General features: G+C 40.5%; 1 protein-coding gene across 1 annotated transcript in view; it reads right to left on the bottom strand.

The window, feature by feature from the left end:
* The window catches only part of PDIA3 (protein disulfide isomerase family A member 3), a 23,933-nt gene extending 8,443 nt beyond the window's left edge, over positions 1 to 15,490 (bottom strand). Inside the window, exons 1-5 of the mRNA XM_046008386.1 lie at positions 15,182 to 15,490; positions 10,343 to 10,421; positions 7,829 to 7,946; positions 2,788 to 2,895; positions 1,247 to 1,376 (exon numbers count right to left, since the gene is read on the bottom strand). Of these exons, the coding sequence (XP_045864342.1) occupies positions 1,247 to 1,376; positions 2,788 to 2,895; positions 7,829 to 7,946; positions 10,343 to 10,421; positions 15,182 to 15,348 (602 nt within the window). The 5' untranslated portion in view covers positions 15,349 to 15,490. The remainder of the gene's footprint in view (positions 1 to 1,246; positions 1,377 to 2,787; positions 2,896 to 7,828; positions 7,947 to 10,342; positions 10,422 to 15,181) is intronic.

The following is a 15,490-nucleotide window of genomic DNA, read 5'->3' as shown; positions in this document are numbered from 1 at the left end:
GCAGGGAGAGTGGCAGGCAGAGGGAGAAGCAGGCTCCCTGCTGAGCAAGGAGCCCAATACAAGACTCAATTCCAGGACCCCAGGATCATGACCTGAGCTCAAGGCAGACGTGTAACCTACTGAGTCACCGAGGCATCCCAGGAATAATGGTTTTAAAGATTGAACTCATGACCCTGATATCAAGATCTGAGCTGAAATGCCAGATGCTTAACCCACTGAGCCACTCAGGTGCCCCTATCTTGAATAATTCTTTTTTAATTTTTAATTTTATTTATTTATTTGACAGACAGAGATCACAAGTAGGCAGAGAGGCAGGCAGAGAGAGAGGGGAAAGCAGGCTCCCCACCGAGCAGAGAGCCTGATGTGGGGCTCAATCCCAGGACCCTGGGATCATGACCTGAGCTGAAGGCAGAGGCTTTAACCCACTGAGCCATCCAGGCGCCCCTGGAATAAATTTTTTTTTTTAATTATTTACTTATTTATTTGTCAGAGAGAGAGAGAAAGAGAGAGAGAAAGAGATCACAAACAGGCAGGCAGAGAGAGAGGGGGAAGCAGGCTCCCCGCTGAGCAGAGAGCCCGATGTGGGACTCGATCCCAGGACCCCGAGATCATGACCTGAGCTGAAGGCAGAGGCTTAACCCACTGAGCCACCCAGGCACCCCTGGAATAATTTTTATCTCAACTGCCATAACCTGCCTGGAAATTATCTTTCAAGACATACCTCAAGAATCACCTCCTCGGGGCGCCTGGGTGGCTCAGCGGGTTAAAGCCTCTGCCTTCAGCTCGGGTCGTGATCCCAGGGTCCTGGGATCGAGCCCCGCATCGGGCTCTCTGCTTAGCGGGGAGCCTGCTTCCTCCTCTCTCTCTCTCTGCCTGCCTCTCTGCCTACTTGTAATCTCTATCTGTCAAATAAATAAATCTTTAAAAAAAAAAAAAAAAAAGAATCACCTCCTCTATGAAGCTTCTTCTGATACCACTCCCCACCCCAAAGGAAAAAAAAAAATCACTCCCTGTTCTTCCAGCAGACCCTGCATACATTTCAATTTTAACACCTATAATGCTCACTTAACACTTATATTTTTAAATATATTCACTGTCTGCCCTTACTAGATGTATCTCAAAGGCAGCAACAGTTTCTAGCACTTAGCTTAATAAATCTTTGGAAGAACCAGGCATAAAAATCACCAGTTCATACAATTAGTACTTGGTCCAGAAATTTACAAGGGTGTTCAACTCAGTCACTTACTCTCCATCATCATCGTATTTATTCACCAGAGATTCCACATTGGTGTGTGCAAATCGGTAGTTATCCCTCAAGTTGCTGGCTGCTTTTAGAAATTCAGAGTGAGCTTCACTGAATAAATCATTGAAAAAACCTATACAAAAAATGTCAAACACAAGGAAGAAACATTAAGTGCTGAAACATGATCAAACTTCAAAATTCTTCTATTTTTTTGTGCTTACTTCAGCAGCACATATACTAAAAAAAAAAATTTTTTTTTAAGATTTTAAAAAAATCTATTTGTCAGAGAAAGAACACAAGCAGGGGGAGTGGCAGGCAGAGGGAAAAGCAGACTCCCCACCGAGCAAGGAGCCGGATGCAGGCCTCAATCCCAGGATCCTGGGGTCATGACCAGAGCTGAAGGCAGATGTTTAACCAACTGAGCCACCTGGGCATCCCATAAAATTCTTCTATGTTCAAAGCCTTCATTCTATTCACAGGTAAGCAAAGTAAGACAGGCAACAGGACTGGGTCTGCTTTGCTGTGACTACCTAGGATATCTGACAAAATACTTTGGGTAAGAATTTTCCCTCTACCCTTAAAAAAATAAATTTGTCCCAGGGAGCCAAGGGAGAGGATTTGTCAGAGTTTACGGCTTTTCTAGTTTTTAACAATTAAACAGACTTGGGCAAACTGCTTAACTTAAGAGTTTCAGGGACTATTTCAAGTGCAGATGGATCAAATAAGACAGTATGTTAAAATAAATCATCAATTACTTCACTGTATTTTTTGACTTGTCAGAACTTCAAGTCTAGAAAAGTGACTGAAACCTAAGTGTTTATTAAATGTCTGCTTATAGTTAAGCAGACTATACAGAAAATATACAGAATACATATTGAAAGTATATAGAATCAGTAAAATCCAGATGATAAGACGTAGCTTTTAGTCAAATTTAATTACAAACCATCTTCTACTGCTAGAAAATCAGTTTTATTATAATAATTATGAGATTAAGAGAAGCAAAAACACAGATTTAAGTGTAAATTTATTTTTTAAGTCACATAGATTATACATTACATTTAAAACAAAAGAAAGAACACTCAGGATGTAGAATGTATTTAACTGCAAGTTATTTTAAGGATAAAATGAGATACCGTAACACCCAAGAAAGCAAAATACACAAATCCTAGCAATTTGATCTTAAGAACCAAATCCCCTACTACTGTGAAAACAGCAGACACAGAGGTTTATTATTTACTATTATCCTCCTATACTAAAACCTTAGTTTCAATCTTAAATCTCTGAGTTTGAGATGTGATAGAAAAAGCTGAAGATATTTCTATTTTGGGTCTTTAACTAGAATCATATCTTTATTTGTAAGAACACAAAGCCACTCCAATAAAACCAATTTTTTCCCACTATAGTAATGATGACCTAAATCTGAGTTGTCTTTTCAACTGCCCCCAAGGTTTCCTAAACTGATTTAACTTTGTTATTTACTCAGATACAGACGGTATTTGAAACCAAAGTGATGACTGTTGTATAATCAAATATTTGCTACTTACCCACCACAGAAGCATCTTTCTCACTAATGAACTTCTCGAATTCTTCCTCAGTCCTGAGAGGAACTGAAGCTGGTCCCGCCTGCTTCTTCAGGTGGCTGACAATTCCATCTTAAAAGGTAAGATGAAAGATCATAGCAACAAAAATTTCTAAATTTTGAGAAGGCAATCATTCACATAATTCAAAACACAAAAGGTTTTGGCTAGCTCAGTCAGATGAGCATGTGACTCTTGATCTCAGGGTTCTAAGTTAGAGCCCCATGTTGGGTGCGGAGAGTATTTAAAAATATAATCTTTAAAACAGACATATCATGCATAAACAAGCAATTGCATTTTTATTTTATTTTCTCTCCAAATGGCAGCATACACCTATGCTATTCTGTATTTTTTGTCATTTAATATAGTTTAGAGATAATTTACGCCAGTGTACATAAAGAGCTACACCCTAGCATTTTTTTTTTAATATTTCCTTTTTTTTTTTTTAAGATTTTATTTATTTATTTGACAGAGAGAGATCACAAGTAGGCAGAGAGGCAGGCAGAGAGAGAGGAGGAAGCAGGCTCCCAACTGAGCAGAGAGCCCAATGTGGGGCTCGATCCCAGGACCCTGGGATCATGACCTGAGCTGAAGGCAGAGGCTTTAACCCACTGAGCCACCCAGGCGCCCCCCTCCTTAAGTGTTTACTCAAATGCCATCTTCTCAACAAAGTTCTCGCTACCATCCTACTGTAAACCAAAACTTACTCACCTCCAATACTCCTGAATTCCCTTCCCCGGCTTTACTTTTCTCTATAGCACTTTCATTCTCTGTCCTCATTATTTTCATCTATGTATTCCCACAACAAAGTAAACTCAAAAGGCCTAAGGATTTTTGTCTGTTTTGCTCAGTGACATATACCTAGCTCTAGAATAATACTTATTAGCACGTTAAGTCCGAGAAACATCCACTTTACCAATTAATTAAGTAAACAAATCCTGTATTCTCAAGTAGCACAGAGTCACTTGTATCTTTACGTTTTAAAGGCAGAAAATGCACAAAGTTGGCTAGCTAGTACAACGGTTTAACTATATAGGTCAAATTATGCCATGTATAGGATCCACCTACATCACATTTTCCTACTGAGGTGAAATGGGCTAGATAAGTAAAACAATTTAGAAAACACAAAAAAATCATCTTACCCCTTAAGCCTAGTTGACAGACCATTAAGCTACTTCTTCTGGGGTCCACTAAAACTACTCATAGGCTCAAAATGCCCACACGGCAATGCTCCTCCTCCATAATATTCTACCTCTTGCACCCCCTTTCTCTTCTAAGTACTCTAGTGATTTGTTACTGGCTGAAACAGAGTACTATTTAACTCCTTCAAAATGATCTAGCCCATTCTGCATTTTTTCCCATGTTTCTTCCTTCTCGCTCCAGTCATGGACTTTTTTCCCTTTCAAATATTTTCCTCAATTCCTCACATAGGAGGGGATGCGTTAACAGATTAATTGAAATTGAATATGATTTGTTTAGTCTCTAAGGGGATTATTATTACTATGTCATGATACAAATTATAGAGAACTTTAACCTGTGGCTATGATGAGAAAGTGTTACTTTTCTCCCTAAACATTTAAAATTCTGTGGAAGGTTTAAGGGGAGTACAGAGCAACCAATTTGAGCAGGAGGGCAAACAGCATAGTTCGCAGAGAAGTACGTGAACAAAATTATGCATTCTAAGTAGCCAAACATCTGACCTCCTTGTCAGATACTAAGAAATTCTTAAATTTAAGAAACCTATGTTATAGGCCAAGTGACATTATCCGACCAGTAGTAGTCTCACTGGGTTCACCTACAATTTAGTTAAGACATGCTCAAGTTCAGAAAAACATTTGAGTAATTCTAACTGCGAATTCCATCCTAAATTGAACAAATAAAATCTGAATGGTAACATGGGGCTCTTCATTAATACTTTCAAGGTCAGGAAAAAAATTCTTTCTTTCTGTGCTTACACGTATCAAATTTTAAGTGCTGGCTAAATGACCTCAGTGGAGTCAAAGTATTTTTTCATGCATCTGACAAAGTGTTACTGAGTATCTACTACATGTGAAGAGTCTGGGTGCTGGAGACGGAGTAGTAAATAAAGTAAACAAGGTATCTGCTTTCTCAGAGCTTACATTTTAAGTAAATCTCCAAATAATTTAAAAAAATCTCCAAATAAATAATTTAAAAATCCTCTAATAACCAGCTCTATGTAGAGAATTAAGAAGATGATGTGATAAGAAAAAGCTGGGTGGCTACTTTAGGTCTGGTGGCATGTGAAAGCCTCTGGGAGGTAAAATTCAACCCATGATCCGAATGACAAAAAGGAAAGAGCCAAGCAAACAAAGGGGAAAAACATTTCAGGCTGGGAATACAACAAGGACAAAGGTCCAAAGGTGAATCAATCTTAAGCCCATATAAGAGCTAGGTAGTAGCCATGTTGTGCAGAGCTTGTATGTAACAATCACACAGACTGAAAAAATTCCACCTCCCGAAAATACCCAACTGAACCACTTTTCTCTTAGCTTTCCATCATGAAAAGGTAAATAAAATGTGCGTCATTACTTGAAAGACTCAAAGCAAAACTGTCTAAAATATTTTTTCTATCAATTATAGGCCCTTAGAGGATCCAGTCTCGGTGACTCAGTCAGTTAAGCATCTGCCTTTGGCTCAGGGCATGATCCTGGGGTCCTGGGATTGAGCCCCACACCAGGCTCCCAGCTCATCATGGAGTCCTCTTCTCCCTCTGCCTCTCCGCACAACCCTCGCTCACCATCTCTCTCAAATGCATAAGTAAAATCTTCAAACAAACGAACATCTACCTTCAGCTCAGCTTATAATCCCAGGATCCTGAGCTTGAGCCCCACATCAGAGTTCCTGCTCAATGGGGAGCCTGCTTCTCCTTCTGCTGCTCCCCTGGTTATGCTATCACCCTCCACTCCACATAAATAAAAAAAAAAAAATCTAAAAAAAAAAATATATAAATAAATAAAAAGCTTCATTTAGCACCCATGCTAGTTATACTGCTGCCGCATGGTCTTTCTGTCCCTTGTACTCATCAAGCTCAGTTATACCTTAAAGGCCTTTTTGTACACCTTAGAGCTTTTCCCTCTGCATGGAAGGCTCTGGCCCAAATCTTCTCAAGGCTAGCTCATTCCCATCATTCAGGTCTCAGCTCAAAGGTTATAGACAGCCCTGATAACACTGATGATGTGGTACTCCCAAACCCAGTCACTAGCACAGCATATGGTTTTATTTGTCTTCTTTAATGCTCTTATCAACTAACTGAATATATCCTATATATTCAAATTAAATACCTTTTTTTAAAAAAAAAAAGATTATATTTATTTATTTATTTGACAGACAGAGATCACAAGTAGGCAGAGCAGCAGGCAGAGAGAGAGGGGGAAGCAGGCTCCCCACCGAGCAGAGTCCGATGTGGGGCTCAATCCCAGGACCCTGAGATCATGACCTGAGCTGAAGGCAGAGGCTCAACCCACTGAGCCACCCAGGCGCCCCTCAAATTAAATACTTTTAACTGTGATAACATATACATAAAATTTATTATCCTATTTTTAAGTATACAGTTCTGTGGCTTTAAGTACATTCACACTGTTGCACAGCCACTCTCCAGGACTGTTTTCATCTCGCAGAACTGAAACTCTACACATTAAAAAACTGTCCATTTTCTCTACCCCGTAGTCCCTGGGAATCACCATTGTACTTTCTGTCTCTGTGCATTTTATTACACTAGGAACCTCATATCAGTGTCATGTTATTTGTTTTTTTGTGACTGGTTTAGCATAACGTCTTCAAGGTTCATCCATGTTGTACCACATGTCGGAACCTTCTTTTTGAGACTGAAAATTCCACTGTATTATATATATATGTTTATATATAATAAATAATATGTGCATTTTATATGGCCAGTTATCTACTGATAGACACTTGGGTTGCTTCTACCTCTTTGCTATTGTAAATAATGCAGCTATAATAAACATGGGCGTACAAATGTATCTTCAAGACCTTGGTCTTAATTCTTTGGGGTATATACCCAGAAGGAGGATTGCTAGATCATTCAGCAATTGTTTTTTGTTTTGTTTTGTTTTTTTACTTTCAGGAACTTCCATACTGTTTTCCATAGCAGCAATACCATTTTACATTTACACCAATAGTGCAAATGGTTCTAATTTCTCTGCATCCTCGTTGACAGTTGTTATTTTCTATTGTGTGTGTTTTGGGATATAAAGTAGTTACCTTATATATACTTTTAAACTTGGTTGTTGTCTTCTTCTCTTAATTTCCCAGAATGTTAGCACATAAAGAGTAGGAACCTTGTTCGTTTTGTTTATTAAGAAACACAGAGGGGCGCCTGGGTAGCTCAGCGGGTTAAAGCCTCTGCCTTCAGCTCAGGTCATGATCCCAGTGGGATCAAGCTGCATCAGGCTCTCTGCTCGCAGGGAGCCTGCTTCCCTTGCTCTCTCTCTGCCTGCCTCTCTGCCTACTTGTGATCTCTGTCTGTCAAATAAATAAATAAAATCTTAAAAAAAAAAAAAAAGAAATACAGAGCACCTAGTATATCTAGAATATCTCTCACAGAGTAAGTAGTCAGTAAATACATCAAATGAAAAAATGCCAGTAGACCTTATAACTCATGTTCAAATATTTTCTACATTATTTATATACTCTGTTTTAAAGACGTCTTTTGTTAGATACCAAATTGACCTCTTCGATGAGGATTTTTAAGATTTTATCTGACAAAGTGAGACAAAGAGCACAAGCACGGGGAGAGGGAGAAGCAGATGTTCCACTGAGCAGAGAGCCTAATGTGGGGCTTGATCCCAGGACTCTGGGATCATGACCTGAGCCAAAGGCAGATGCCCAACCGACTGGGCTACCCAGGCACCCCTTAGATGAGCAATTTTTAGGATTACAAGTATGTTGTATAGAAAAATGTCATGTTCCCATTAGAAAAAGAGTACTTAACAAATTCAGTTTCCAAAATGTAATCCAGGATCCTTACCGGCAGTCCTGGGCCCATCATAAGCGCCAGCTTCTTCACCATCTCTAAATATCTTCAGGGTTGGATATCCACTGACTCCATACTTATTACAGGTGTTTGTGTTGGCAGTACAATCAACCTAAAGATTAAAATACACGAACCATCTGTTATCCAGATGCTTGTTGCAGGTTCCTCCTATATTCCCAAAATATTAAGACTGCTCAAATCATAAGAGGATCAAGCAATTCTTTGCACACATACCACAGAACATATATTTTAAAGACTGACTGGTGCTGGGCTAGTTTTATCACAATCACCATTGCTGGACCTCCTACGAAATGCGTAAATGACTATTTAAATTCTTCCCTCAAAGTCTCTATTATTTAAAACAGTAGTCTCCAACTTCTTTCTGCCTTAGAATATGTGAAGAATAAATCACTTAAATGACTAATAGTACCTTTCTCACTCTGATAATGATTACTATAAAGGGGATGGATGGAAGTACATATCCTTTAGGTGAGATGGAGTATAATTTGATTTGGCAAATCATCTAGAGTTATTAGCAAAGTACCAGCACTTGAATATGCTCCCTGAGACAGTCTGACTATGGGCTAAATTCTAACTAGGTAGATCTAGAGACACCTATCAGGAAGAAGGAAAACAATTTGGAAAACAATTCCTATCTATTTAGCCACTTACTCTAAAGTTGGCAGTGCTACAGGCCTGCATATGTTATTTCATTTCCTCTTCACAAGATTTGGAGGTATGGTCCGAATGCTTTAACATTAGTTGAGGTATAGACAAGTAATGTGTCCATAGTAACACAGGCTATAGCCACACAAGGCAGGAATTAAATCAGGACTGAACTTTTTTTTTCTCCCAAGGCAATCCGCCATAGAAACATTAGGATTAAAAGCAGTTTCCAAAAACAGTCCTATATATGTGTGAACTATTTATCTGAGGCTGACCAAGATGTGAGTTTTCTTTTTTTTTTTTAAGATTTATTTGAGAGACAGACAGAAAGAAAGGGCACAAGCACGTGGGGAAGGGGAGGGGCAGCGCAAGAGGGAGAGTATTTTAAGCAGGATCCACACTCAGCACAGAACCCAAAATGGGGCACAATCTCATGACCCTAAGCCAAAATCAAGAGCCTGACACCTAACCAAATGAGTTACCCAGGTCCTCTAAGATGTGATCTTTTATACTGCAGTAACTATGGGTTTACTATAGAATAATGGCAGAATTCTAGAAGCATTACTATTATTGTAAAAGCAAATACCAAGCTTATTATAGTTGACCAGTTACATACTTACAACAACCTGTCATTTTCCTATTCCTATCACTATGAGTATCATAAGGTAGTTTAGAGAACTCACTTACTCAATAATTTTCCTCTGACCTTGATGACTATACTTTCCATATTTGTCCTTAATTCGTTTTTACCATATATTTGACCTCTTTCTTATTCCAGTAATTCCCTTAGTTTCACTACTTTAAAATTTTTAGAAACCATAATTAATAGTCAGTTGTGTATTTGCTCAGAAACTAGTATTTCTCTTCATGTATCGTAAGAGAAAAATGAACGTAAATTTCACAAACTACTATTTATACCCCCCCCTTTTAAATTTAGTTAGTTAACATACAGTGCAATATTGGTTACTGGAGGTGTGCCTGGATGGCTCGGTTAAGGGGTACAACTCCTGACCTCTGCTCAAGTCATGATCATCAGGGTTGGGAGATCCAGCTTGGTATCAGGCTTACGTCAGGCTCCCAGCTTAGTGCTTACTGGAGTCTGCTTGAGATTCTCTCCTTCTCCCTCTGCCCCTCCCCTAACTCATACACATGCTCTCTAAAATAAAATCTTTTTAAGAAATTGGTTTCGGGGGTGCCTGGGTGGCTCAGTGGGTTAAGCCTCTGCCTTCAGCTCAGGTCATGATCTCAGGGTCTTAGGATCGAGTCCCACATCAGGCTCTCTGCTCAACAGGGAGCCTGTTTCCTCTTCTCTCTCTGCCTGCCTCTCTGCCTACTTGTGATCTCTGTCTGTCAAATAAATAAATCTTTTTTTTTTTTAAGATTTTATTTATTTACTTGACAGACAGAGATCACAAGCAGGCAGACAGAGAGGAAGGGAAACAGGCTCCTTGCTGGGCAGAGAACCCGACGCGGGGCTCGATCTCAGGACCCTGAGATCATGACCTGAGCCGAAGGCAAAGGCTTTAACCCAATGAGCCACCCAGGCGCCCCTAAGTAAAATCTTTAAAAAAATAAAATTGGTTTCGGAAGAAGTCAATGATTCATCACTTACATACAACACCCAGTGCTCCTCACAAGTGCCCTCCTTAATGCCCATCCCCCATCTGTGCCTTCCCCCACCCACCTCCCTCCATCAACCCTGTTTGTTCTCTACCTTCAAAAGTTGCTTATGGCTTGTTTCCCTCTCTCCTTTCTTTCCTTTTCCCCCTTTGCATGTGTTCATCTGTGAGATCATACGGAAAATACCCCATTTTCTTTAATGAAGAATCTGCCTAGACTCACCTTTGCTAATGGGACTATTCCTTTTAATCTGGTTGCTGCAGCTTCATACTCAGGGGCAAGCCTCTTGCAGTGTCCACACCTGTATAAATACATTAAGAAAAAAAAGGGCCAAATTCTCATTTTAATCCTTCAAAATGTTAACTGTGTTTCTCTAGGATGAACCTCAAACTATAATGTTACTTTTGAACTAGTTAACTGCTTCCCCAAAAGCAAAAACATTACCTGAACAACAGGCGATAAAGCAACCAGAGCTCTCATGGGCAAAAGTACTATCCCTAACCTCAAGTTGACTCTACAGGACTAGCTTAGCTCGGAGCAGGCAAACTGCTCAATTAAATACTTTCTCAATTAAAAGTATAAATGAGCCTTGAACGCTACTGTCAAAATTAATCCCCACATTAAAGAGGGAAAGGGCCCAAGCCTTCTGGATCAATTAATGAGGATAAAATGAGAGCAAAATAGCAGCAATCCCATTTCTGGTAGCATTTCCCAAAAGAAAGCACATTTTTTTCCTAGGAAACCAGCACTATGATTCTTAAAAAAACAGTGACTGAAACCTTGTAAGGTTCCAAGTATGGTATTAACTCTTTAAAAATCAGTATCAGGTACTTTTTCTCCACTCCTTCAATAGGAATCTCTATCCAAAAACCTAGTTTGAGGGGGCACCAGAATGAGGCCCAATTTGCTATACTTTAACAGCTATACTTTATACTTTAACATTTGCTATACTTTAACAGCTATTGGAGTCTTTTTTTCTTCTCAACTGAGTTTCAACACAGCATTAGAATGATGTATTTAAGACAGCAAGCCTTATTTTTACAGCTACACAGTTCATCTGGTTGTAAGAACTGACGGGGATAAAACATTGTCAAGAGTATTTTCCCAGAGGGTCATCAGAAACACCTGCTCCTGGCCTGCGAAGTCCTAAGAGTCCCATAGGCACACTGTATATGCAATGGGGGGAGGGGGAGATACTCCTCCTTATCAAAGTATAATTAGCACCAGCTATGTCATCTCTTTAAAACCCACAGGGTTGCAGAGGGACCACTTTGAGAAGGTAAAGTAGTTCTGTGACTTTCCCAGAGAGCAAAAACAGAATTAGAAAACAGAAAGAAACATAGAATAAACTTAGTTTTATTCAAAAATAATCATTAGAAAGCTTAACTGAAGGAATGGGGAAGGAATATAATAGACTTCAACTGTACTGGCTTTAATTTTTAGACCAAGTGGTTAATAAATGGTATTCCCTATACTGTATTTCATGGATGCACATTTTACCATATCTGAAATTGGCATGTGCCCTGCAATCATGTCATAGTTTCAATGGTAGGACTTCCTTCTTTGTGAGACAATAAGGATTCCCCTCACAATCTGTGGCATCTTACACGTATGTGGAATATGGTATTATTCATTACATCCTCTGTATTCCTTTATATTGCAAAATAAAAACTCGCATACTTGCATTCCAACAAAACACAGATCCTAAATGATTTAATAAAATAACCAATTCATCTGAGAAATTCAGGCTGTGGAGAACATAAGGGCTCAAAGATTAAAAATAAAAAGGTTAAAAAGTGTTAAAATCGGATCTGGGCCGGGGCGCCTGGGTGGCTCAGTGGTTTAAAGTCTGCCTTCGGCTCGGGTCATGATCCCGGGGTCCTGGGATCGGGCCTGCAATGGGCTCTCTGCTCCAAAGGGAGCCCTGCTTCCTCCTCTCTCTCTGCCTACTTGTAATCTCTGTCTGTCAAATAAATAAATAAAATCTTTAAAAAAAAAAAAAAATTGGATCTGGGCCTTTAAAAATTTAAGGCTTCAGCCTGGACCTGTCCTCCGGTATTTTAGATAAGGGGAATAGTAGCACAAAGGTAAAATTACTAGGGAAAATGATACTTGGAGAACTGTGGAGGGTTCTGTTTGTTGTTATTAAGAGATAATGTGTTATGTGTATTAAGACTACATCAGTCAGCAATATATATAGCAGGAAGGGGGAAAATAGAGATATAATTTTCAAGAAGCTTGAGACAACAGATTTAAGAATAGTTTCACCTCAACCATCTCAAAACATATGAAGAGAAAAAAATAGTATAAAATAATTAGACTGGACCAGTGGGTGTCAACCCAGATGCATATAAAAAATACCCATGGAGAGAACCAGCGGTGTAAGGGGACGTATGTGTGCAAGTATCAAGGCTGGATCTGAAAACCACTGTCCTAAGCATTTGCTGCATCCATAAGGTCATCAAATGCCCAAAGGAATAAGCTGTTTAACGAGTTCCTGAGAGACCAGAGGAGAGAGCCTTCTTCAAATTCACCAGGAATGGAACTCAGGTAGAGTATAAAGATTTACCACTACTTCTTTCACCCAGTCCTAGATGTATTAAAATAAACAATTCCATCGCCTTCAGGGATGGCACCTAGCAGGAATACTGAATCCCAACAATCATTACTTCATGTGACAAATGTCTCTGACAGAAAAATTAATATAGTCCTTTCTCTATAGAAACACCAGTCTAGAAGGAGTGACAGAAAATATTAGGCCCCAACTGAGAGGTGGAAGCAACCAGTTAGTTGTCCAAGGAGCTAAATCTTGTTGAAAAGATCAATTTGGGGTGGAAGGATACATCAGAAATTCCAAGAAAGGGAATCATCATGTATAAAAGAAATATTTCATTTTATATTATCCAGTGTTTTTCAATATGTACTCCAGAAACATTGTACATCAAATATCATTTACTACGATCACAAATCTACAACATAAGTAGATGTTGAGGACTTAAAACTTAATGTTGACCAATAAATTTTCAGATATTATCACATTTAAGTGTGCTATTTATTTCCCCAGAGAAATTCATATACTCCCATTCTTACAAATTACACAGATGATTAACTCCATAATGGAAATATAAGTCTACGAAGTCAAATGCAAAAAAAATCTTTCACTTTCACTGTAAAACCAGAGTGCAAAAAATACCCAAAAATAAATGAGCTGAAGAACTTGCTCAAAATAGGTCGATTTTACTTTCAATGGGATTCTTTAATTGTTCCTATCTAACTTGTGAGCTAGTTCTGTACAAAGGATTACAGCAGTCAGAAAACATTTCTAGCTTTAGTATTAATAAAAATAGTTAAATGTGAAAGTATCAGGACATTATTAACAGGAGACTTCCTTGATTCCAAATTAGTCACTCAGAAAACCGATCCTGCTTGCTGGCATTTTGGAGGATTACCTTACCTTCTAGAACCAATTAAAAGCAGACACCACAGCAGGGATACACCCAATTTTGGGGGGAGTTTAGTGCATGATGGGATATGCAGTTTTTAGGGAAGCACATGCAACAATTTAAAGTAGGAAAGAATGTATTTAATAGGGAGTGTGGGGACTGCTTCAACCTAATAGTCTAGCCCATTAGTCTCCAGGAACTGACTTTATGTTGACCCCTATAGTCACAAAAGCACCACCCAGTTTTGATACAACCCCATCCAGACACTCTAAGTACAGTTACACCCCTTCAAAGTTAACAGCGAGGTTATATGATTGGGAAGTTGCTTCTAAGATGGAATGTGACTTCTGAAGATATATAACGAAAGACCACCTATGATGTGTAATCAGTACTACCAGCTGGCCACAGGAATGCCCCGCGGGTAAAATCCATCACAAGCTGAAAACAAAATCTCTTGCCCCTAACACATCTTCTGGTTCAGGTGGTCTTCATCACCAGACTTCTTCTAGTATTACCGCCAGCAAATCCGCTGAACCCTTGCTGAGTGAAGACAGAGTTAGAAGCAAGTGAAAGTTATACACCAACTTTTACTGATACTTTTAAATACAAACCGTTTTTCATTAATGGTATTGCACCAGGACTTTAAAAATTAAGTACTGTAATCATCATGAATACAATAAGCCATGCCATGCCTGAAAATAATCATGGCTCTCTGTGGTAAAGATTTGGGGCTTTAAAAAAAAAAAAAAAATCAGGTCTACTGAGTCAGAAATCCTATTTGCGCTCACCCCCCCACCCCCAACTTTTTGAGTTGGCTGTATCCTAAGGAATTCACACACCTGTTCGGTTATATCACCCTGAAGTGAACTATTTCTCCCTATAATGGTTACTTTCTCACTGGAGTCTTTCTGGACATTTTTCAGAAATCCTAGTTAAAACCCACACTTTAGACAGATTTCTGAAGGCATTACGCTTTTCACCTACTCTTTTTGACGGGATTCTGTTGGTGCTGAAATGTGATCAGCTTAATGGAGAAAGTGTGCACCATGCGATGGGGCAAAATAATTGCTGGCCTCAAGATAGCACTTATTACCATTCTGCAGCCACTGAGTGACCTTGGCTAGAAACCAATGGCTGCGGGGCGTGGGGCAAGTAGAAAGGAAGTACTCTGGAGGCCCAGGGCCTCTGCATCTGGCGAAACATTCGCTTCCGATATAAGGCCTCGTTTGCAGGATGGAGAGCATTAACATTGACTCAGCCAGAAACTGTAAAGACACCGTTTGGAAGATGGAGAACATTAACACTGACTCAGCCAGGAAAAAGATACCAATCTAAGCGGAGTAGAAGTGCCGCAAGAGAAACGAGGTACCGATGTGGCCCTGCGTGAGCGGCGCCTTAGGGTTTTCTTCCCGGATCTCGTTCCCAGGCAATCAGCACCGACTTCTCCGCTCTCGGCGAGTCAGCTCGGCTACCCGGGGGTGGAAAATGCGCCGGCTGCAGCCGGGCCTGCTGAAATGGTGGAGGGCGCCGGCGCTGCGCAGGCCCAACCGTTCCCGCGCCTTCGCCCCCGGCCCGGGCCTCCCGCCCTCCCTCCCGCGCCCCGGCTGAGTGGCCTCACCAAGGGGCGAAGAACTCGACGAGCATGAGGCCCGCAGAGCCCGTGTCGGAGATGCGACTCTCGAAGTTGTCGTCAGTGAGTTCCAGCACGTCGGAGGCAGAGGCGAGACCGGCCGCGGCGAAAAGCAGTGCCACGCCGGGGAACAGCGCTCGGCAGCTGGGGCGCATGGCTACGAGGTGAGGTTAGGGGCGGCCGGGAGGGTCGGGGCTCGGCGGGGACTGCGGAGGCCGGCCGCGACCACACGCCCTGTGCCTGCGCTCGCGCGTCTGGCCCAGGCGGACCTGCAGCCGGAGGTCCCAACCCCCAAGC

The sequence above is a fragment of the Meles meles genome, chromosome 6, assembly GCF_922984935.1.
Source record: "Meles meles chromosome 6, mMelMel3.1 paternal haplotype, whole genome shotgun sequence".
NCBI lineage: Eukaryota > Metazoa > Chordata > Mammalia > Carnivora > Mustelidae > Meles > Meles meles.
The sequence above is the reverse complement of the archived record's forward strand: the minus strand, read 5'-3'. Positions and strand labels throughout refer to the sequence as shown.